Raw genomic sequence first — 24,973 nt, forward strand, 5'->3', positions numbered from 1 at the left:
TTGCATCCTAGTATAACTTCGAGCCCCCATGATTAAAGGCACTAGTAAATCTGCGTCTAGATGTTTACAGGCATGCATGCATATATATATATATATATATATATATATATATATATATATATATATATATATACTATACATCAACATGGTAAGTTCTGATGATGAAAAGGCCATATAAAGTCTTGTATGAAAAATGTAACTGACACCATTTTGGCTTTAACTTAAATCGCGTAGTAAACTGCAGGCGTTTGAGCCAACATGGCGAAGACAGCGTGCTGTTACAATCCGTAGCAAATTCGTATGAGGTTGCATTATAATTATCTTCACAAGGCACTTATTTTTCCCCTCTTACTGGTATGACACAAAAAGCCTACAATAAAGCTCCGCCCCCTTCTTGTTTTGTATTCTCGCGTTGAGGGCAAACGAACACTATTGGCTGTAGGGTTTGCTGGGGCTGGAGAAAGGAGAGAAGTAAATAACAAACACAGTAGCGGAGAAAAGCTGAGATGTATGCAAAAGTGGAGACGGACTAATAATAAACACGCTGTTAGATAGGAGGAGACTGGGACTGAAGAGACAATACTGTAAGGAAAAAATAAACCGACGCGTGGATATTGAATTCCTTCAATGTTATTTTTTAAAGGGAGAGGGAGTTGAGCACTATGTCCTGCCCCAGTAACCTGCTTTGGGATGTGAGGAAGCGCTCAATAGGGCTGGATAACCCTAATGCCGTCAGGATCAACTATTTAGGTAAGAAATATTAATGAAGCTAAATTAACGGGTGAGCTGGGCGTATGGACTTCATGCACAATGACAGCTGTCGAATCGAACCTGTCTTAGTTAATGAAGTCCTCTTGCTTTGCACAATATTTGTTATTGGAATACAAAGCTTAGTGTGATACTAAGGGTTTCCAGCAAGGAGTTGCGCTGCACCGGTTTACTACGGAAGCAGTGTCATCTGTGTGTCAACCCTATTGAAAAGTCTGCAATTACTGTATCTGTTACTTCAAACTGATGACGTAAGGGAGTGTCAAATTCAGCAGTTTTAGCACTGCTTGCTCTGCGAATTAGAGTTTGTGTATTGATTTATACAAGCCAGTCGATAGATGTGCTCTCCTGATTTGTCCCTATATGATAAAAAAAAAAAAAAAAAAAAAGTAAAATATAGGTCACCACAGTACAAGTTGTAACTATCCAAAGGGGAAACTGTTTAGTTTTCCGTTAATAACATTAACATTATTTGTTCCAAAGCGTGTACAGTACACGGACTTAACAGAGTTGATATGAAAGTGATGTCTTTCTGTTGGTCATGGTCGTTTTAGGTGTTTATTTATAAAGAGTGAAACATTTAGTGTTACAGCCATTCACTTTAAAATCAGATACTGTGATGTAATTGATTTAAGTTGCTGGTACACTTGCTTTGTTGTTATTGCAAATAATAATCAATCTCAGTAGCAAAGCTCAAATTCTTCCTGGAGGATGCATCGAATTCAGTGAGCAAGGAAGGGTACAGTGGAGGATCTCAATTAATTTTTATGTCGTTGTTTTTTTACAGTATGAATTGTGTTTTTGTTTTTGTTTTTCATGGGTAGAAAAATGTTATTTCACAAAAGTTGACTAACAAGAAATAATAATAATAATAATAATAATAATAATAATAATAATAATAATAAAGATAAAAACTATTCCACGTTCTTATAATTATGAATGAATAAATCTTGGCTGCAGCTCTTTTTTTAAGATCGTCTCTAAAAACCCTACACAGCACTAATGCTGCATGAAATAAGCTCTAGTCAGGGATGTGCAATTTGAAGCTCTTTGCTATAGACAAGGCGTTGCTGTTTTTTTTAATTTTTTTTTTTTATTATAGCTTACTATATACATGTTTAAAAAAAAGTGAAATAAATACAATAATAATGAATGTGCAGTTTTGTGATTGAATACTTTTGTTATCCAGAGGAAAGTGCTGTTGCATCTGCATTAAATACATCCTTTTCTCATGCATGCAAAACCCTTCTTCAGTTTTGAGAAAAAGTGACTCTTGGACTCTTTAAAATCTTTTTTCCATAAATATATATATATATATAATATATATATATATATATATATATATATATATATATATAATATTTTCATATATATATGCGGAATATTGACAGAACAGTATGAGACACACAAGATCTGTACATGGTAACTTATGGCGGCTCCAAAGTAGACCAGTCGAAGTACAATTTTCAGCTAATGTCTGAGGGTTTGAAGTTTGTAATCTAAGTAAAAGCTGCAGTATCCCACATCATTCCAATGCACTATTCCTTTATTTGTGCTTACAATATTGCTCCATAGTTTCTGTTTCTATGCACAGGACTTATGTAATCTTATTGTCAATAAGAAAGCAGACCCTGTTCCTCAAAGTTGGTTTTACAGCAGCTATTGGGAGCTGCTTTCCTGCAGAAACCTGCTTACTACTGTGTGAAATAATTGGCAAAGCAAAGAACCATTTTCTGAATGTAATAATTTAGTAAAAATTGCCCTTGGTACTTTTTTGAAAGGAAAGTTGAAAGGTTATTCATTTTTGTGGATTCAATATTAGCCAAATAAAGAGCATATTGTAGATAATGGCTGACATTAATTTGTATTAGGTCAATCTGAATGATGGAGCCTCAGGTATAGTAATACTGACTGTTTTTCCTCCCTGAAATAATTCGTTCTCAGTAACGTGATTCTCAGTCTATTACTGGAGCTGCTTAATAGCTAACTAGCTGCAGCTCTGAATGGACTAATATTTTTTTAGCCTGGATCACTGTATACATTATAATAATGCATAATCTTAGTGATCCACATTCCTTATAGTGACAAGGGTCTTAATAATTGGTTGAAACAACTGTGCTACTTCTTACAGATAATGGGACTTCATAGACTTCCAATTATTTTTGCAACCTGTTTGGAACCAGAATGTCTTTCATGTGATTTTAAAGAAGTGTTTAATTTGATAGCTACAGTATCAATTTAGGAGTAAATCAAATACAAATATTCCAACCAAATGACAAAATACAATATCACAGGCCATGTCTTATCCTAAATGTGACAAAGCTGCACCTAAATGTAGTATATGCTCATTAAAAAAAAATGTTGTGTGGTTGTTAGTTATGTCTTTAAACCTACAGTATAGGCTATTTCTATGACAGGGGTGTGTGTGTATATATCTCTGTACAGCGTATCAGTGTAACTTCCAGACCAGTATTACATATTGGTTTGTTTTACATTCCCCATTTCAGATTTTGCTCTGCTGCTGTAAAAAGATTAAATAGGATAGACTACTGTATGTGGGAGTACTGTACCATGAGAAATAATCCACTTCCCTGAGCCCAGCCTGCATAACTGATTTGTATTTGGCTCATGGGGTATGTGGCCCAATTCCAGTAGATGAATAATGTATCTAATCCAGTACTCCCTATCTTGTACTTACCTTGGAAACCTGCTGTAAAGGATCAACAGTATGTGTCTGTGTACACGGCTTCTTGGAGAATTCCAACTCCTGTACTGTGTGTTCATGTTTAACGATGTTCTTAACCTGAAATGTGTAGGACATTATGAAATTGAAAAAAATACATTTGTATATTTAGCTCTCTATTGTATGTAGGATCAGTAACACTCTCAGTTACTGTTTTTGAAGTACTGTAAAGCCATAAATATTTGCGAGTCTTTTATTATGCTTTTTTTGCGTATGAAAAAAAAAAACTCAAACATTTTTAGCTTGAATATCAAATTCCACTAACAATACATACTTCATATATTGCAACAGGTCGCCAACATTTGTAGCAAAATAGGTTTTATGGGTGTGAGTCGCCAAATATTTTGGTTGCAAATATTTATAGCTTTACAGTATACAGATACCCTAAACAGATACTGCATATAAACAGTATATGTTATAAAAAATAAAATGTGTTCAACGTATAAATCCGTGTTGGAGATTGAAGGTGATACCTAAAAAAAAAAAAAAATTGCTCTCATTCTTTTTTATTTATGATTGTACAATTCCTGCCATCTGTTTCTTATTCTCTATGTATTTCATAGCCAGAGCATTCATCTGGATAAATACACTTTGGCAGTCCCGTTTGTGTTTTCTCATAAACCAGAGACATGCTGTGCAGTTATATCCATTGCACTCCTGTGGTAGGAATGAAGAGATAATATTATAAGAAAGGGATTGGTTGTATTCAATGCATACAAATGGAATGATGTTTCAGATGGTGGAATTGTTGGCACTCTATATAATATAATAACAGATGCTTGTTTATGTAAGAAAGCGTCATTTGAAGATATAGATTCGGCAATCAGCTCGCATAAAGATCCAGACCTTTAGGATGAGTCTCTCAGGAGCTGACATGAAATATAAAGTGATATCCTGTCACTAAATACCAACAGCTTGTGCAGTGTGGTTTTGTTTGCAAGCACACTTGGTTCATAATTCCACAGAATTATGCAAGGAGTAGCCTATCGTTATCAGAACCTGTCGTGCTTATGGTGTCAAACTAAGATAAGAGCATCATAAAAAAAAAAAAAAAATCTGTATATTGGATTTTACTCTTCAAAGAAATAATTTGCAATGACTGGGTGCTGGGGCCTCTCAAACAGCAGAGACTTTTTATACCGGTTGTGTTTTTTTGTTTGTTTGTTTTGTCGTCTCCCCCGTTTGAAGAGTAGATTTCATTTCATAATTTAACATTAGTAAAAATAAAATATTATATTTATATATATAAATATTATAAAATATTATCTAGGTTTGTAACAAATCATTGTAGCAATCGTAACATGTAAGATTTTTGTTTTATTATTGCACACACAGTACTGTAACAGCATCCTGTTTCTGTTACAACACAAACATTTTGCAAGCAGTACTGTGCTAATATTTTTCCAGTTGTCCTGTTATATCTTTTTTGCAATGCAACACTTGTGAATAGTAAATATGTGGTAAGTGGTAAGAGAATTACCCAGAATTTTTTTTTATTTATTATTCCTTAGTTTGTATTGTGCATTTTGATTTTGTTCTCAACTTAATCTATTTTCAATCACTAGACGTTAAGTCACTTTGGTTAAACTGAGACAGAAATATAAGTTTCCTATATAAATCAGACTTCCCATCCAGACACTTTCTATTTTCAAGCTACTCTTGAAAGGCTGTTTTGTTTCTTTAAAAGCGCTTAGATTGCTTGCTCACTCTGCTGTGTTTTAACTGCCAATGTTAGAAAGATCCAAATACACTCATCATTTCGACTCAGTGATGCTGCCTGTGCCCACTGGAGATTATAATGTTCTCACTGTGGCATTAGACCTAATACAGTTATGGGGGAGGGGGGGTTGGGCTATCATTGGTCTCAAGGAGGGCATCCATCATTGTTAACTCAATTTTCACAGGCAGCATCAGGACTTCTGTTTAGAAATATTTGTTTATTTATATATATATAAAAAAAATGTAATATCAGCGAAGTGTCCAAGAGACCTTATAAACCACTTGTACGGTATGGTTTGATGGATATACCAGAAAAACAAGAAATGTCTCTCTGAAGGCCTTACTGTTAACTGTGCTTTATCAGTTCATGTGTTCTATTATTATAGAACATCATGTAATCTATGTTTTTCCATGGTGCAGCAATTATGGGCACATTTTCTTTGATCACCTTATCAAAGGACGACAGTTGTCCTGGTCGTAGGATGCATCAGAGCCTCATATGGACACCTGCTGGGTGAGGCGTGACTGGAGCAGCTGCCTAATCATCACCCAGAGTAAGAACATAAGAAAGTTTACAAACGAGAGGAGGCCGTTCGGCCCATCTTGCTCATTTGGTTGTTATTAGCTTATTGATCCCAGATCCCATCAAGCAGCTTCTTGAAGGATCCCAGGGTGTCAGCTTCAACAGCATTACTGGGGAGTTGATTCCAGACCCTCACAATTCTCTATGTAAAAAAAAGTGCCTCCTATTTTCTGTTCTGAATGCCCCTTTGTCTAATCTCCATTTGTGACCCCTGGTCCTTGTTTCTTTTTTCAGGTCGAAAAAGTCCCTTGGGTCAACATTGTCAATAACTTTTAGAATTTTGAAAGCTTGAATTAGGTCGCCGCGTAGTCTTCTTTGTTCAAGACTGAATAGATTCAATTCTTTTAGCCTGTCTGCATATGACATGCCTTTTAAACCTGGAATAATTCTGGTCACTCTTCGTTGCACTCTTTCTAGAGTAGCAATATCCTTTTTGTAGAGCGGTGACCAGAACTGAACATAATATTCAAGATGAGGTCTTACTAATGCATTGTAGAGTTTTAACATTACTTCCCTTGATTTAAATTCAACACTTTTCACAATGTATCCGAGCATCTTGTTGGCCTTTTTTTTATAGCTTCCCCACATTGTCTAGATGAAGACATTTCTGGATCAACAAAAACTCCTTGTTTTTTTTCATAGATTCCTTCTACAATGTCAGTATCTCCCATATGATATTTATAATGCACATTTTTATTTCCTGCGTGCAGTACCTTACACGTTTCTCTATTAAATGTCATTTGCCATGTGTCTGCCCAGTTCTGAATCTTGTCTAGATCATTTTGAATGACCTTTGCTGCTGCAACAGTGTTTGCCACTCCTCCTATTTTTGTGTCGTCTGCAAATTTAACAAGTTTGATAGGATAGGTTGATAGGACCTGCCATTGACTTAAGATGAGCTGATTAAGGATATAAAATACCTTTAACTAGGGGTGGGCACAGATATCGATATTTTGATATGATATTGATAATAATTTCCATATCACAATATCGTGGGATTAAAAAAAATAAATAAATCACGTACACTGACAGAGACATACTTTTTATTGCTAGTACTGCTAAAAATACAAATGCAGTATAATTAAGTTGATTTTATATTAAGATGCAACAAACCCTATACATACCAATCATTGTTTCGTAGGCAAACACTTCAGTGTTATTTAACCATTTTATTCCATTAATTGCCGTTTTTCTTTTTCTGAGAACCCGTACTAAGAACAAATGTATTTCAAACAGTAAGAATACTATGCTTTACAAACGCTGCAAAATTTTATTACACGATTTAAGGCATTTTAGAAGCGGTGCCGTGAGAGGCTCCGATCTGCAGCACTATACTCTTGTGTGTGTTTGGGGTGAATACAGTACATTTATTGACAGTGAATGAGAGCCTATTGGGTGGAAGTTGGAAAGAAAGGGGAGCACTGTACCAGCAAATCAAGGAGTGTATATTGGATGCTATGAGGCGGGACAAGAAGAGGAGAGTGAACAGTAGTTGAGTCATTATAAATGAGATGCACTTTTAAAACATCAAAACACATCTCAAAATAATGCAACATTCAGCATGACACCGTACTTAATACTTTTTGTGTCATGCATTTGTATACAGAGAAGACTAAATTACTTCCAGGTTGGCTAGTCTGCACAGTGAAGTATAGAAATATTTCGATTTCGAGGTGGCTGATGAAGGCATGGAAAAACAATATAACAAGATCTTGTTTTTCTCCATGGCTATTGCGAAGCAAATCACTACTAAGTTAAAGTTATTGCTTCTCTTATATAAATATCTGTTAACGTCTATATGTATATGTTTCATATTGCAATTGTTTTATTATAGTTTTTTGTGTTTTGGAAGACTTCGATATTATCGATATCGAAATACTTGCACGATATCGATACACCATTTTCATATCGTTGCCCACACCTACCTTTAACCATTATGTAAAACATTTTTTCAAACCATATCATCTAGTTTCTCTTACATATTTATATTTGATTCATCCAGTTACTGTTTTACTGTCAAATGGTAATACTCAAGCATAATGAATAGATCAATTATTTCCTGTTTTTAAAAAAAAAAAAAATTCTGTGTAATACATATACTGACATTTGATAGTAATCATATCGGATGACTAAAGTATTTCAGTTGAGTTACAGTGCAGTTTGGATATTTGGATAACCACTGCCTTGTGTGATGAAAAGGCTGTGTGACAGGAAATGGCGTTGCGGTGACCCAGACCAGAAGAAAGCACAACAAAAACAAAGGTACGGTGCCGTGGCGCGTGCGCCGTTTTATTTAAAGCAAACAAAAAATAAAAAATATTTGAACAAAAATAAACACTTGCTCGCAGAGCAGAAATAAAACAATTAAACAAAAATAAATCTCGAACACAAATTAATTAAGGTCCGGCTGGGCAGTAGCCTTCACGGATCCTTATATTCTTTTAAATTTACTTTCTCCTCTCCTCGCTCGCTCTCGTTCCTCCTCTGAACACCCACCCAGAGTGCAGAGAGCTGCAGGTATTTATACAGGTGACCAACTCCCGATTAGCAACAAATTAGTCACTTAACTAATTCGGGAGATGGCCACCTTCTGCCCGAATTTTATAATGTGGATGTGGCTTCCCATCCATGCTGCAAAACAATAACAGAACTAAAAGCACAGCTACGCTGTCATACAAAATAATAAACAAACAAAAGACACGGCGGTTCGCTGTCATCTATAAACACAAATATAAAACAATAAACAAATACAAAATAACAACACAGGGGCAGAGGGGGAGACCCCGTTCTAAAAATAAACAAACAATATGATTAAACAGCAGGGCTTTCCTGCCGCCAGGCTACAAAACATTTAATTTAGGGTTGTTTAGGACACAAGCAAGCAGCACAGTGCATTTGTAAGTGGAATGTAAAACAGCAAGCATATTTGTGCTCCACATACTGCACAGACACAGACTGCAAAGGAATCTAAATATAGATGTGGACTTGCATGGAGTCAGTATTTCTGGTATGCAAGCCTGATGAAGGTTAAAAAGATTTAACTAAGACAGTCGGCAGTATTTTGTTGTTTATAGTACACTCAGCCATGGGACTAACTTTAACATGTCATTTGCTCCAGTTAACCAAGCCAATGATTTGTGAAAGGTAACTTTTGTGATTATTGATGATGTGCTGCAGGCTACGCCATTAATTTAAATTCCCAAGGCACATCAATCACAGACCTGGCTTGTAGTTGTGCTGAGATAAAGATGAACATGAATTGGCTGACATACTGTATTAAATAAATAAATATATACCTATATCTGTCTGTCTACTACTGTATAATATTCTTGCCCAAATATGTCAATTTTATCCTCTTATTGTCCATAGTACTTGGTAACACCCAACATTCTTAACTTAAAAATAAATAAATACAAAGTTTGCTGTCATTCAGAGTGGTTGAGTAATCCAATACTCTGATTAAGTAATGTTTTCTCAGTGTACTATAGTAGTGTCCAATCACTTTTCTAGAATTTGGAATCCTAGAAAATGGCCAAACAAGAATTCTTCAAGCAACCTCAGAGCTAGAGATAAACCCTGACACATTCTTCACATGCTGTTAAAGCAGTGGTTGTTAATGTAATCTCTAGCATGAACATCTTCACAGTTCAGTTTCCCCCAAAAACCAAGCCAGTTGTACAACTACTACCATAATATGTTGTCTTGTCTTCGTACCATCCACACTGTCTCATAATTTAAAAGCCATCTATCTCTTACACTTTTACACGTTAGCATTGGCTACAGTTCACATAAAAACATGAAACTTCAGCGAGTACAATTACCAGAGCACTGTGCATTGGCAATAGGTTCTAACCCCACCTCTCGTATTCACAGCTTCTGATATAGGCAAGAAGGCATTTTTATAGGCCCTGAATTGGTCTACAGCAGCACACTAAAATACATATTTTGATTGAAATTGAATGCTGTTGTTTTGGTACGATGTCAGAGAAGTATTTCTATAAGAAAAGACCCTGTTCATGCTATATAATAATGGTATCGCTACTGTTTTGGTTTGACTGCATCATCTGCTCAAATCTTTCTGCCAAAACTGGACCGCTGCTTGTGAACAGGCTATAGCTGTTGTAAAGGCAATTGCTGTACTTGCTAACACAGGACACCCTGTACCATGTTGCAATCATTGACATTTTAAGTGATGTAATTTACTTTCTTGGCAACCCAGGAAATGTGCTCAGTTACAAATACAGGTTAGAGAAAACATGGGATATTGTGAAATTTAAAACCTGAGTTCGGAGCTTCAGAATGTTCATAAGCTGCAGCAGATGAGTTATCAGACTGGTACTGTAGCTGAAAGGAAGAAGCAGATTAATAAGATCCTTACAGGACCCTGTCAGGAGGGGAGTGGTGTGGGTGAATAAGTAAATGTCCAATCAACAGTTCCAATGAGAAAACAGTCTGTATTTATTATTCCCTCCAATACCACCAACAGTGGTATCAGAGGGGGTATACAGGAGGTTTACAGTCCCAGAAATATTAATGACAATCAATTTGTAATCCATGTGGTACACGGCAAGTGCTCTCCAGTGGTGCTCGTTGTGCAGTACTGTTGTCCCATGAGTGCAAGTGCGTTGGGTGGTTGTGCTGTCTTTCAGGAGACAGCTCCCTGGCTCCTTTACTGTTCAGCGTAAGGGGCCACACTTATGTAGCTGTGTCCCCTTTGTACTACCAAACTCCTTCCTGTGATCAGCCAGCCATGGTTTATCCAGTCGCTGCCTGCCATGCAGCTGATCACGGTGGAGTCATTCAGTGCACTTGTAGCTACACACTTCCTCCAAGATGACCGACTTCCGGTTTCCACATACCATAGAGTCAGCACTTCTAGAGGGAAGCATACCACCAACCTTACACAGCACCCTTTCTGGTCGGAAGGGAGATTTACAGCTCAAATTCCTTCTATCTCTGTCACAGGCCCGTAACCCAATTTTTTGGGGGATTTAATTACATTTTTCATTAATAGTAAAGACATAACAAGACAGACAAAAGCCTCCCGCAAAAGCCACCCACTCTACAGGGATCCTTACTACAGGGTATTATAGTTTATAGTGATAATATTATTATGTGAAAAAATGGGAATAAGGGAAAACAAACCATAGGGTTCTACGTATACACAGAAATGTATGAACACGTGTATTAATTTGCACATACATGTAAACAAATATACATATATACACCTACATATATGCATACACACATATATGCAGATAGATGCTTACACATACGCATGCATACATAAACACAAACATATGCATGTAGAAATGTACTATCAAATGCAGACCTGGTATACAAAAAAATTAATTCAAGTAAAAATAAGTGTAAATAAATACATAAAAAGCATTATAACTCCTGAGCGATATATGAAAAAAGGTGCCCCAAATTTCAGTAAATTCATTGTATTTATCCTGTAGGCTCTTTCCATAAGATACGTGATCAAACATATTGATGAGACTTTTGGTCTAAAACATCTTTGTAATGCAGTGGTGTCAAACATACAATTTTTGGCGGCCCACCCATTAGTTTCTAAAATTGCATTGATGTACTGTATTGTTTTGGAATTCTTCTTTAAAACAACCCGCCTCTTTAATATATCATGTGCAGTCTGTATTGTGTGAGTCACATTCACATTAAGCCAGTCACAGCTCACAGAGATAGTAAAATGACGCTCTGGATCCGTTTCCTCATGTACACTTGTAACAGCATAGTACACATAATTTTGATTAGGATAGTGAAGCGAAGTCTTGTTTAAACTATTTTATTTTGTGTAGAATTTAAAATCATTTGCCAAAAAGTAGTTGGAGATGTCATGGAAGCGAAGGTGGAGATGGAACACAAAGATTCCAGAATCGTTAGCCAGATTATTTTTTCACAGAATTTGAATGCAAGGCAATATGTCTGATTTGTAGTGCAATGGTTGCAGTTATGAAATATTATAACGTACAGTACTATGACACGCTGGACAAAAGCAATGTATTCTGAGTTTAACAGGCTCATGCTGACAGTCACAAAATTGAAAGAAGCTATGGAGTCACAACGAAAGGTTTTTCTGAAAATGAGAAGAAAAAATGAGTGCTATGGAGGCCAGTTTTGTTAGCAAATAGATTGCATGTGCTGGCAAACTTTTTTCAGATGATGATTTTGTTAAAAGGTGCATGCTTAAATATTACCGAAATGGCAGGTAATATTAACTTTAAGCTTAAGCATGAACAACACAACCACAGAAACAACATGTAACAACAGCCCCGTCAGATATTCAAAAGGAGCCGATCAATTTTCAGTGCAAACAGCATCTCAAAGATAAGATCAACAAAGCGCCACAGCAACATTTCTATTAGTATGTTCCAGTCAACGAGTTCACCAAATTGGCAGAAGTTTTTCACAAGCCCTGAGTTTATTTGGAAGCACTGACATTTGCGAGCAGCTCTTCTCGAGAATGACCCTTAAGAAATCAAAACACAGATCAAGGCTTACAGATGAACACTTGGTGGTAGCCACAGCTGAGGATACACAGCCAGATTTCAAGATGCTGGTGCGAGAAAAGAAGAGCCAAGTGCGTACAGAAGTCATAAAAAGTTACATTTCATAGCGGTACTGTTTACTAAATCACATTTTCACAGCTTGCCAGCAATTTTTAATTTTTTTAGTGGATGCAGGTGCAGGGGTGATGCAGTGCTGTAATGAACAGACAGAGAGGTTTAATTCAGCTTAGAAAAGAGAGCTTTATTATTTTGTTCTATACAGGTCTAGTGACCAATAACAATAACAATAATAACCAATAACGGGTTTGCAGGCCCAAACAATAATAATAACCCAAGACGAATCCACCCCACGGTTATACACGCACGGTCACCAGTCAATGGTGGGTGCAGTAGTGCTTGTGGTGGGTGATGCAGGTTATAGTTGTGACAGTAGCGGTACTGTTCCGGCTTTAGTGCTGGCCCTCGGTGACAGCTCCAGAATCGTGTTAGTCTTCTAGTGTAGTGTAAGAAACAAGACTATTACACACAGACAAGCAAAGAAAAAACACACACGATACTGCTTTCTTTTATGGGGTCTCTCACAGTCTTCAGTTTATATGAAAAACCAAATGCGAAGGAACAGTTTACAGTTAGGGAACTTATCAACGCCTTACATATCCACTGCATCATTTTATCTGTTTTTCTATACTGTATTGGACTGTCCTATAGTATCTGTCCGTAAACATTTTGTCAATTTTACAGTACAGTAATGAAGCATAATACAAGCTGTACATGTTGATGACATACTCCAGCTGCCTGGTAGTTGGTCTGCTGTAAATATTTAGTTCATGTTTTTTGGGGAGATACACTTTGATTATTGTGGACACAGTCCATGTGAGCAAATGGTGGCAACCATTTTACTTATTTACAGAGAGGACAAGCAACAGACTAATACAGTCCGTCAAAGTTTACTACAGCACGTATATGTTTGGAGAAAGTGTCATCTTGTATTCATTGATAAATGATGTTGCTTTTTTTCTGTTTAATTAATATAAAACTGCCTTTTTTAACAATGTTTTATAGGGGTTGTACAATACTTTCTTCAACCTAACCTTCTGTTAACCAATCTGTTTAGGCTAATTCTTTTGGCAGGTGGACAGGCAATGCAATATTGCACATTCGGAGTCCCTGTTGCTTCCTATGAATACAAGCAAGGCACAACTAAGAACTGATATCCCTATTTCGAAAATGTCACTCCCTGTTCTACTGTATGTGGGTGTTTAGAGAATTACCCAGAATTTAACTGTATGGAACTAGAAACTCACCAACCACAGGTGGTTCCTGGACCAAGGGTTGATTACACTATGTTTCCAGCTCTTTGTGCAACCCTAAAGTTTCACATAATTTAAGCATAGCAAGTTGTGAAGAATGAACAATGTAAATCTTGAAAGCCTTCTGCTGCACTGTGTTCTTGACTGGAGTGCTGTATGTTGCTCACTTCTTTTGACAGGTGAAAAGTGGGTGTGTTATATATAACTGTTGGGCTCAAGGAGGATTAAATGGGTTACCCATGTCATTACCGATGTAAGTGCAATGAGGAAGCTTCTTCTGAACTACTGTTTCCCCAAAGGCCATTACAAGTTTCAACCTGATGCACTATTGCCTTGCTCCTCCACCCCACAGTACTGCACTTCTGCAATGTATATTGAAGATTCAAAATTAGATACTTTCCTATATAACCAGCCTCTTTGTGCATTGTGCAGTTTTTTACTGTTTTAAATTGTATTTAGTTTTTTGTGCTCAACCCCCAGTTTATGGAATAAAGTAAAATTTTGTCACTCTGGTAGGTTTACTAAAGTGTTGCGCCTGTCGCAAACCACTTGCAAAGGAGTCGGAAGTCTTGTGTGAAATGTACTAAACTGGTGCAGTGGTATGTGCGATTTTTAAGAGAATGCTTTGCGGAGGCACTTTTTGTTTTCGGTTCAACCTCAGATGAATATGTAGTTATGGGAGTTCCTGCATAAATTTGCAAAAAGAGGGTGGAGGTATTGCAAATCAGGGTTCTCAACTATTATATGAGTTGTATGAAAGCTGCAGACAATTGTGACACTTGCAATTGCATTATTTTTTTAAGAACTTTTGAAAGCATGTTTTAAACTGTTGCAATTGTTGCTGGCATTTCCCAGTCTGCCTTTTCTCATGCATTGCCAGTTGTGCTCAATGCATTTTTGAGGCGAACAGCGAAATACTTCTTTTTCACTAAATACAAGGGAGTAATAGACTGCACACATGTGCAGCTAACTCCTCCAGCTCATTCTGAGCATCTATAAGAATAGGAAACACACCTATTAATGTGCAGGTGGTTTGTAATTGTGCACAATTTAGCACTGCACCACTGACTAACTTAAATAAAAACTGACAGTATACATTTGACTTATAGGCATGTACCCTCACCTATTCTAAAATTCTAATGACGTGCATATACATTGACACCAGTCAATCACGCAACCCGCAACTCTCACAAGATTAAAGCGACTTATTATAAGCGGACTTGGCAACTGTGATGGCAAGCAAAAATCTACAAACGGACAAAAAAGCATACCGTTCCACTGCCATATCGAGTTTGTGTCATTAACAGTTTAAATTCAAATTTTCTTCAGCAACACAGGAAACGTCTGAAATAATGCCAGACAATATTTCAACATCAGATTGTTCAGAAACTGATAGGGAGATGGAATTTGTGGCCGAATTCAACTTTCCCACTCAACGGTGTGTATGTGCATGCGTTGTGTCAGCAAATGAAAAAATGTAGTATTTATTTTTTTAGGTCGGATCATCTTCAAAGACCTAATTCCGAAAGGAAATACAATGTTTCCAAATCTCATTTGCTAGTTTATTTGCTACGTGTCCATTCTGCAAACATTCAGAATCAGCTGGAGCTATATCTAAGACTTTGGGAAAGTATATTGAAATAACACAGTGCTGCTATAGTTGGAAATGAGAACAACTCCGTCTTGGTTTTTTTTTAACCCACAACCATGCAAAGGAAACATGTATAGTGTGAAAGATGTCTACTCACAAAATTAAAGGGTACAAGTTCCTTTCTTATGGAAAATTAGACAGACCATGTTTTTTTTTTTTTTTTTTCACACAGACTAGTGGGTTTCCACACGGAGGTAATGTAGCTAATACAACGCTTCATTGGACATGTGCCGGTATGTTTCCAAGTACATGTGAGGGTACATGCGGAAGTCATGTTTTTTGGCTCAGAAGAGATGCTCGAGAACAGTGATTTTGAACATAGCAGTGTGGCATTATGCAGGTGTTTGGGTACATATGGATTATTATACAATGACCAAATACATTTGGAAACAGCACGGTGGGATAGTTTATGTTTTATCTTTCATGTAGTGCTGATGTATTCTTTTAAATTTGTATATTGCAGCTGTCTTCATTAACATATTTTCTCTTAGTACATACGACAACATTTTCACTAAGTGTTGCAACAAGAATGCAAATTGCGGTATGTTTGCACTGCGACTGGCCCATCTTAGTACACCTACCCCTAAGTGGCTCATCCACATTGCTCTACACATACAGTAAAACGTACCCTGTCATCCAGTCTTTTGGTATCTCTCGTTGCCCATTGTGTTCAATTCTCTGGTGGTTTTTTGATTTGTCTGTTGTACATATGGGGCCTCTGATTTAACAAAGGCCTCCAGAGCTGAAATCCATTATATGTTTCTGACTACTTGACAAATAAGACCGTACTACATCTGTAGTATTATTTTGTGTATCACAATTGCTGTTTAGAGAGACTTCTAAAATGGTGTGCCCTGCTTTTTAGTACTGTGATGCAGTGGGTAAACAACAGACTTGATGCACAGTAGCATGCTGTTGGAAGTCATTAGATGGTACTTCCTGCAGTGTAACTTCGGTGTGGTTGGGGAGGTCCCCTAATACAGTAATGAGTTGCTGAGCCAATTAACTGAAGCACAGTATATTAGAATTACACAGAGTTTTTAGAAAGCGTTCCAATGTTCTTGCATTTAAACTGCAAGAAGAGACTTTACAGTATTTGAGGTCTGAATTATTATTTTTTAATCCACCTAGGAAGAAGTGAATTTGTCCAAAGACTGAAACTTGAAACAACGCTGTCTGTGCATGATGGCTGTGTAAGTATCCAAAAGCATTTACCCTGCATTTCAACCAGTGAAGCACATTCACTGAAGACTTGGAAGACTTGCTGTGTCATTTTTGTGGTTGTACCTTAAGTGACTGTGTTTGCCTTTGAGTTGTAATCATGCTGTTTTTAAAGTTTTCTTTATTACAATTGAACCTAATAGATTATTTTAATTTGATTATTTTTTACTTAAAATAACATTGATGCCATAAAGCAAGTTCCACGGTCATATAAACAGCATATATATGCGTGTTAGTGCTTACTTAAGTAAATCATTTTTCAAACTGAGAAAGCACACTTAAGTCAGCACTAACTGAATATGGCTTCTGAACTTGACTCCCAGTGCAGCACCTCCTTTGCTATCCGGTCTGCTGTCTGAAAGACTTTGAACTGATGAGCTGCTGCTACTGGTGTTTATTTGAGGATTTGTCTTCCCAGGCTTATAATTGCTGTGCGTGTTCTGTCCTGCTTACTTGTAATGCTTGTACTGCACCTTCTTCAGGCCACCTGATGCCATAGCTGTTACAACAAAGAACAAATCGGAGGGCCTAGACCAGGCATCTATTAGAAAGTGCCTGCTTCAGTTAGGATGGTTCACATTCTCGCATCCAAGCACAGTGCTCAAGGTGTTCTTCGTTCAGGATGTCCACTTAACCATAAGCCATATCCTGAAATGACCAACAAAAGTGGAACCTGTCCCTGTCTCTGCAGTTCTGACCACTGCGCCTGACGTTAATGCTTAAATATGACATGCAAATATGGTGGATGTAGCTCATTGTGATTTACAGATTGCTCTAATTTTGGCATTTGTTATTTACGAACATAGTTGTACAAGTGTCTGAAAATAAAACATGCAAGACAGAGCTGTCTTAAGAACTGTGATGAGCCAACTTGTCATCATTATGTCCATTGAGCAAGTTAGAAAGTACTCATTTGTAACATCTGGACCTGGCATTAATTATGCAGCTCTAAAGAAACAGAACAATCAAAAATCTGTGTTGTTGGAGCAAGTTCATTCACTGATGTATTAATGAAAGTACTGGAATAAAAATAAATAAATAAACACACACCAAAAAAAAAAAAAACATACATTACAGCATTTGAAAGCTGTTCAGATCTAAAACTATAAGAAACTAACGTACTGTAAGTCAAGTAGACAAAGGTTTGGCTAATACAATCAATGTGGATAACTTGACAGCCGAAATAATAGTTTTAAGCCTATTTTACTCAAGGCTTCAGTTTCTAAAACAAGATTTATGTCCTGTGATCTGATAAGCTTTGAAGAACTTCTATAAACAGTAAACACTTTTGTCTTCTCTTTCCTCTTCATTGTGATTGAGCTGGGATTTGAACACAGCCCTTTGTTATCACTGGAGACTCATTTTTGAGATTCTTCTAGTGCTGAGAGCAGTATTGTATTCTGTTTTGCAACAGGTAAATACAATATGCTGGAATGGTACGGGAGAATATATTTTATCAGGATCTGATGATACCAATTTAGTAATAACTAACCCCTACAACAGGAAGGTAAGTGAGTCTGATTATTATATGTGTTTTTAAATCACAATGATTTTTTTTAACCATTTTAAGCCACAGCTGGGGTATTGTAGAGCATCTTACAGTACCAGGGAATCCAAAACGATTGTTTTTATATGTAATGGATAGGTTAGTGATGCATTTAGGATGTTGCAAAGTTATAGGTTGATCAAGTCAGACCCTGAGGGGGTCTGTGTTTTTCTCTGAGGGTTTACTTTGTCAGTCGCAGTTTGCTGCCTGATTGAATTGCAGTTATTCTCTTTCTGATATGCTTTGTCTCCTCCAATGGGAGTACAGGGAGTACAGGGATGGGATACATAAATCCTGCAAAAGAGAGTTTGTGTGTTTAGTTTCTCCAGGTTGAATACAAACACAATTAGAACATTAGAAATGCAGAAATTAGCTATGGACGTCATAGAGGGGTGAGTTGTGGAGAGATAAATAGTGTTGAATACAAATAAGATGCATCAATTGACGGTGCTTCTGGTAAGTTGAATCATACTTTGTCTACTAAAAAACAGAAGTCTATTGTACCCAACTTTTGAATCATAATTTAAGTTTTGACAGATATGCCACGTATAAGGACAGTCATTTCCTGAATTGAGATATTTTAATTTAGGTTTAAAAAAAACTCTGTTAGCTTAAACAATGAGGTATAAAACAAAAATAAAAACCCAAAACGTCATAGTATTTAACTAAATGTTTTAACTGTATTGTTTTATGAAAATATTAAATTTGATTTATTTTTCAGTAAGCTTCATTATTTATTATATCTTGGTACACTGTACACCCCTAATGTCAAAATGAATAATGTTAACCTTCAAACAGGGTGGTACACAGTTACTGATTCTTGAATATAAATCAACACACATTCCTTGCTGGTGTCATGAGATGCTAGATCTCATTTCCAGAGATATCCTATCCCTGTTACACCAGACCAGCATAAACACCCCAGCTGTTCTTCACAATTGATGTCAGACAAGAACTTGTTTAACATCTCATCCAAAGGACAGTTGATAGAATACAAGTAAAGCATTGTTAAGTCATCTCAAAATCACACACTGCCACTTAAACCCTTTAGATCCTTCACTGGCCATGGGCGCCTATCTTGTACATTCTTCTAAGATGACATTCAGCATCTTTAGGGTTAAATGTCTAAGAAATGCAAACTGATCACAGAGATTATCTTTATATATTGAATTCACCTAGAAACGCTTATGGATTAGCATAGCTTGTTATGGAACAACAGTCCATGTTTGGTTAGAGTTCAGGAAGGCAGATCTGAAAAACTTGAAGGTTATTATATTTGCTTGTTCCTTTCTGAAGCCTGGCCATGACTAACAGCCTGTAAAAGTTACATCACGTAGCTGAACACCTGCCCAATGTGTCAGTGTCTGTTAGCTATCGTTATTGTTTGTGCCCGAACTCCCTGTTCCACTGGGATGTTTAAGATGAACCTGTGATAATGTAAAGGTGAACTGCGGTTGTTTTACTTTTAAACTAAATGAAAGACAGAATTCAGCTTCAAAAGGGGAACAATAGAAACTTAAAAAGACTGTAAAATAACAAGGTATGTGGGTGAACTCTATCAAACACTTGTTTTAAATCTGTTGGTTCTTGTTATAGGTTAAAGCAACCATCCGATCAGGGCACAGGGCTAACATTTTTAGCGCCAAGTTTTTGCCCCACACCAATGATCAACAGATTGTTTCCTGCTCTGGAGATGGGATCATATTTTACACCAACACAGAGAAGAGCCCAGAGATCAACAGACAGTGCCAGTTCACCTGCCACTACGGGACAGCCTACGAGGTAAGAGAGTAGGTGACAGCTTCACTATTGTTGGACTTCACGGCCTGTACAGTGTGAACTTATATTTCATGCTGTAGCTGTAGCTGTTGTTGTTGACCAAGATGCGTGTTCATGTTGGCCAATTCATTTTGAATTATTAGGAACTGAACAGAACGGATTAGTTTTAGAACACCTAAGTTGGAGACATGGCTCATTTTGACAATTATTATTATGGCGCGCCTTGACAACCCACAATTACCTATACATGCTTTCTATACCAAAGTAATACAGTTTTCTGAAAACTGAAAGGTTTGTGCATTATCAAGTTTGTTTTTTATCTTTTTTCATTTTACCTGAAAATACCAGTGGTTCTGAATTTTGACACTGTCAGTTTCCTCTGTCTTTGCAGATCATGACAGTACCGAATGATCCCTACACCTTTTTGTCCTGTGGGGAGGATGGTACAGTTCGGTGGTTTGATGTCAGAATGAAAACCAGTTGCACAAAAGAAGATTGTAAAGATGTAAGAAAGACTTTGAATAATATCTTATCGCTTTGTGATGAATGTGAATGAATTCATCAGTGTTGAGGTCAATCCAAGGTTTATTATAGAAGATATTCATTTCGGGACCAATTTAAGATTTATTTATTGAATTTAATGCAGGCTGTTAAACTGTTAAACACATTTATGCATGATACAGTACTGTTTTAGTTGTTGTCCACATCTGTAGCCTCAAAATGTAATGTGTTGTCATACAAAATGTATTTTGTAATTTTGTATAGTATGGTACATCACATGCATACAACTAGTAATTAATATTTATCCTAATCTATTAATCTGTAAGATACAATTGATAGGTTATAGATTTGATAATTGGTTCATGCAGCTATAGTTTCATAATGGTTGGCAGTTATGGCGTCAGATGCAGAAGACTCATTTTATATATCAGGATATGTTGTTTTTTATTTTTTTTTCCCTAATCTGGAAAAACTAGATCCTGAACAAATACCATATTTGTCCTATTGGGTATTTGTATACATCCATAGGACTAGAGTGTTACAAGCTGATACTGTAGGCTAATGGTTACACATTGGTGTAGTAGCTGCACTTTGAGAGAAGTTCTGTTTGAGATCACTGTTGAGGGTACAGGGGTGCTTACTGAGTTTTAAAAAGCCACCAGGATGTGATGAATAATAAAGTGCATATAAACAAGAAGTATGATGGCTTAGTTAAGTTGACAATGGTACTGTATAGCCAGTCTCCCTTTACACATAAGCATACATTTGCATTGCTTCTGCCGTTTGACACTGAGAACCTATATACCCAGTTTTTCTTCCTCACTTTTCTCTGGCTTCCTTTAAATCAATTTGAACCCTTTTTCTGTTTTTGACAGGATATTCTTATTAACTGTCGCCGTGCTGCTACCTCGATCTCTATATGTCCCTTGGTCCCCTATTACCTGGCAGTCGGCTGCTCAGATAGCTCTGTTAGAATCTATGATAGAAGAATGTTGGGAACGAGAGCTACAGGTAAGTGGAAGTGTGAAATCCTGAACCCACTGACATTCATCATTCTTTCCCAAAAAAAATCAGTTTGCTGGTGCTTTTAGCATTTGCACCTATTACTTATAGGGAATTTACTATCAAAACCGATGCTGTTCATTGACTGCTGTAGGATTTTAACAGGATGTATATTTATGTTTTATTGATGTATGTTTTACCTTTGAAATGATATGGTGTTCCCTTACTCTATTCTGGTATGTTAATACCTGGGACATGTCCAGGTCATTCTTTGTTAGAGTTCAAGTTCTTTGACTTTCTGGCTAAAAGCGAGTGTCAGTAGCACAGAATTTAAAGATGTGTTTATGAATAATTAAGGGAAACAGAGAGGTTATATAAGCTACCGCTTTACATTGTCTGTAATGGTTTCAGTAAGTGTCCCCTATGGGTGATGCATATCCTCTGATGACAGAGCTAAGTGGAGGTGCCTGTAACATGCATACTATAGATCACATTTACATTAACTACTTGTCATAGTTCTACCTATACTCCATGTCAGGGAAGCTTAACCCTTTGCGGTCCATTAATTCTGTACCTGTTAGGCTCGTCACATCTACTTTTATTTTATATAAAAAATAACATTGCACAACACTCGTTGTTTAAATTGAATAAAGTTGTTTTATTCAAACTAAAACAAGTTTAAAAGGCAACATGCAACTCAGCACTGCATCTCCAGCCCTGCCCCACACCTTGTTCGCTGTATTTCTCACATACCTCTTCTGAGTCATACATACTGTGGCAAAGTGCCCGCCCCTGTGTATATTATCTGTTATGTGTTGCGTGTGGTGTGTTTAAATGTTGGTGTATAGACATTGGTACACGGGATATAAACGGGTCTGTGTAACACGAGTGTTTAAAAATGTATATGTGTATTTAGGCACGAGGATTGCACAGCACTTCACGTGCAAGTAAAATGTAGTAATATGTGAGCACGGGGAATTGCACTTTATTAATTCACGTGCTGGGATTCAAGTGAATAATTAATTGGTAATTGAATCCCAGCACAATAGTATATATAGATGCACGTTGTCACATACTGCGGTTGGGTGTTCGGTGAGCGGAGAACGGGATTGGAGACGGAGGAAATAAGCAGTAGTGGTAATAGTAATAATAATAATAAGAGGAGAAAGTATCCGCTCACCGTGTTTGTCAGTGTCTGTGCGTGCACCGTTTTGTTAAGTTTAGTCTGTTTTTGTTTGTCTATTTATTTTGGCGTAGAGTGCCGTGTCCTGTGTTTTTCGTGTTTGTGTAAACCTTTTATTTTGTATTAAACCGGCGCCAACAGGCGTCTTCATCACTTCATTTCATCCGTCCTGTGTTTTGTGTATTTCATTACCTTTCCTGGTTCTGACGCCGCCCACTTCGGCCGTCTCTGTGACACGTGGTGTCCTGCGTGGGATTTAACAGCGCCTCCAAGCGTCAGACCAGGAGAGGTTTTTTTTTGTGTGGGAGAGAAAAAAAAAAAAAAAAAAAAAAGGGGGCGTCTTTGGATTACAAAAAAAAAAAAAAAAGAAAGAAATGGGGAGAAGCAGGAAAGACGATAAAGAGGTGAGGGACAGGGAGGAGGAGTGCCGCCTAAGGGCCAGACATCCCCGGCGATGTAACCAGTCCTTGCCGGGGTGCCTCCTCTGCAACCAGGACCATCTCTTTGCCAATTGTCCCTTCCGCTGCCCCTACCAGGAGGGAGAGGAGGAACTGCCGCAGGAGAGGAAGGTGAGGAGGTGGCAGAGAAGGGGAAAAGGGAAGAGGAAGGCAGAGGTCCCACCGCTGTCTCCACAGCCGCACCAGTCTCCTGCAAGGGAGGAAGAGCCGCACCAGTCCCCTGCAAGTGAGGGAGAGCCGCACCAGTCCCCTGTATCAAGGGGAGACTACACACCGCTCCCACCTCCACCACCAGGAGACTACACGCCGCTCCTACCTCCATGGGCAGGAGCAGAGCAGCAGGAGCTGCCTCCGCCACCTCCACCGGCAGGGGGAGAGCAGCAGGAGCTGCCTCTGCCTCCGCCACCTCCACCGGCAGGGGCAGAGCAGCAGGAGCTGCCTCTGCCTCCGCCACCTCCACCGGCAGGGGGAGAGCAGCAGGAGCTGCCTCTGCCTCCGCCACCTCCACCGGCAGGGGGAGAGCAGCAGGAGCTGCCTCTGCCTCCGCCACCTCCACCGGCAGGGGGAGAGCAGCAGGAGCTGCCTCTGCCTCCGCCACCTCCACCGGCAGGGGGAGAGCAGCAGGAGCTGCCTCTGCCTCCGCCACCTCCACCGGCAGGAGCAGAGCAGCAGGAGCTGCCTCTGCCTCCGCCACCTCCACCGGCAGGAGCAGAGCAGCAGGAGCTGCCTCTGCCTCCGCCACCAGCAGAGGGAGGGTGAATGCCTGCTGGGTCCCTGTCCACCAGCAGAGGGTGAATGCCTGCTGGGTCCCTGTCCACCAGCAGAGGGTGAATGCCTGCTGGTATCACTTCCCCCACCAGCAGAGGGTGAATGCCTGCTGGTATCACTTCCCCCACCAGCAGAGGGTGAATGCCTGCTGGGTCCCTGTCCACCAGCAGAGGGTGAATGCCTGCTGGGTCCCTGTCCACCAGCAGAGGGTGAATGCCTGCTGGTATCACTTCCCCCACCAGCAGAGGGTGAATGCCTGCTGGTATCACTTCCCCCACCAGCAGAGGGTGAATGCCTGCTGGTATCACTTCCCCCACCATCACGAGGAGAGGAGCTGGAGCTTCCTCTGCCTCCACCTCCATCAGGGGGAGAGGAGCAGGAGCTGCCTCTCCCTTCACCAGAAGGACCAGGACTAGATGCTGGCGGTCCTCAGCAGCCCTTGCATAGGCTGCTGAGGGAAGCACGGGGAAGAACCTCCCGGCTGCAGTGGCCGAAAAGAGGGCCAACACCCGCACCCCAGCTTGTCCTGACTGCCAGCCTCGCTTCGCCCAAGGATGCCAGCCTCGCTTCGCCCAAGGATGCCAGCCTCGCTTCGCCCAAGGATGCCAGCCTCGCTTCGCCCAAGGATGCCAGCCTCGCTTCGCCCAAGGATGCCAGCCTCGCTTCGCCCAAGGATGCCAGCCTCGCTTCGCCCAAGGATGCCAGCCTCGCTTCGCCCAAGGATGCCAGCCTCGCTTCGCCCAAGGATGCCAGCCTCGCTTCGCCCAAGGATGCCTCTGCATCGCCTGGGGTTGCCCGCCGCTCTGCATCGCCTGGGGTTGCCCGCCGCTCTGCATCGCCTGGGGTTGCCCGCCGCTCTGCATCGCCTGGGGTCGCCCGCCGCTCCGCATCGCCTGGGGTTGCCCGCCGCTCTGCATCGCCTGGGGTTGCCCGCCGCTCTGCATCGCCTGGGGTTGCCCGCCGCTCTGCATCGCCTGGGGTTGCCCGCCGCTCTGCATCGCCTGGGGTTGCCCGCCGCTCTGCATCGCCTGGGGTTGCCCGCCGCTCTGCATCGCCTGGGGTTGCATCGCCTGCCCGCCGCTCTGCATCGCCTGGGGTTGCCCGCCGCTCTGCATCGCCTGGGGTTGCCCGCCGCTCTGCATCGCCTGGGGTTGCCCGCCGCTCCGCATCACAGCCGGAAGTACTGTGGCCGGAACCCCACGAAGGGGAGC

The 24,973-nt window shown here is 39.4% G+C and overlaps 1 protein-coding gene across 4 annotated transcripts in view; it reads left to right on the plus strand.

Annotated features, from left to right (window-relative positions):
* The first annotated feature begins 437 nt into the window (after positions 1–437).
* LOC121320580 (DDB1- and CUL4-associated factor 6-like) overlaps positions 438–24,973 on the plus strand; it is a 60,088-nt gene continuing 35,552 nt past the window's right edge. For all 4 annotated transcript variants that reach the window (XM_041259033.1, XM_041259034.1, XM_041259035.1 and 1 more), the window contains exons 1-6: positions 438–750; positions 16,436–16,497; positions 17,940–18,032; positions 19,668–19,853; positions 20,242–20,355; positions 21,227–21,362. In XM_041259033.1, coding sequence (XP_041114967.1) covers positions 663–750; positions 16,436–16,497; positions 17,940–18,032; positions 19,668–19,853; positions 20,242–20,355; positions 21,227–21,362 — 679 coding nt within the window. In that variant the 5' untranslated portion in view covers positions 438–662. The remainder of the gene's footprint in view (positions 751–16,435; positions 16,498–17,939; positions 18,033–19,667; positions 19,854–20,241; positions 20,356–21,226; positions 21,363–24,973) is intronic.

The sequence above is a fragment of the Polyodon spathula genome, chromosome 9, assembly GCF_017654505.1.
Source record: "Polyodon spathula isolate WHYD16114869_AA chromosome 9, ASM1765450v1, whole genome shotgun sequence".
Lineage (NCBI taxonomy): Eukaryota > Metazoa > Chordata > Actinopteri > Acipenseriformes > Polyodontidae > Polyodon > Polyodon spathula.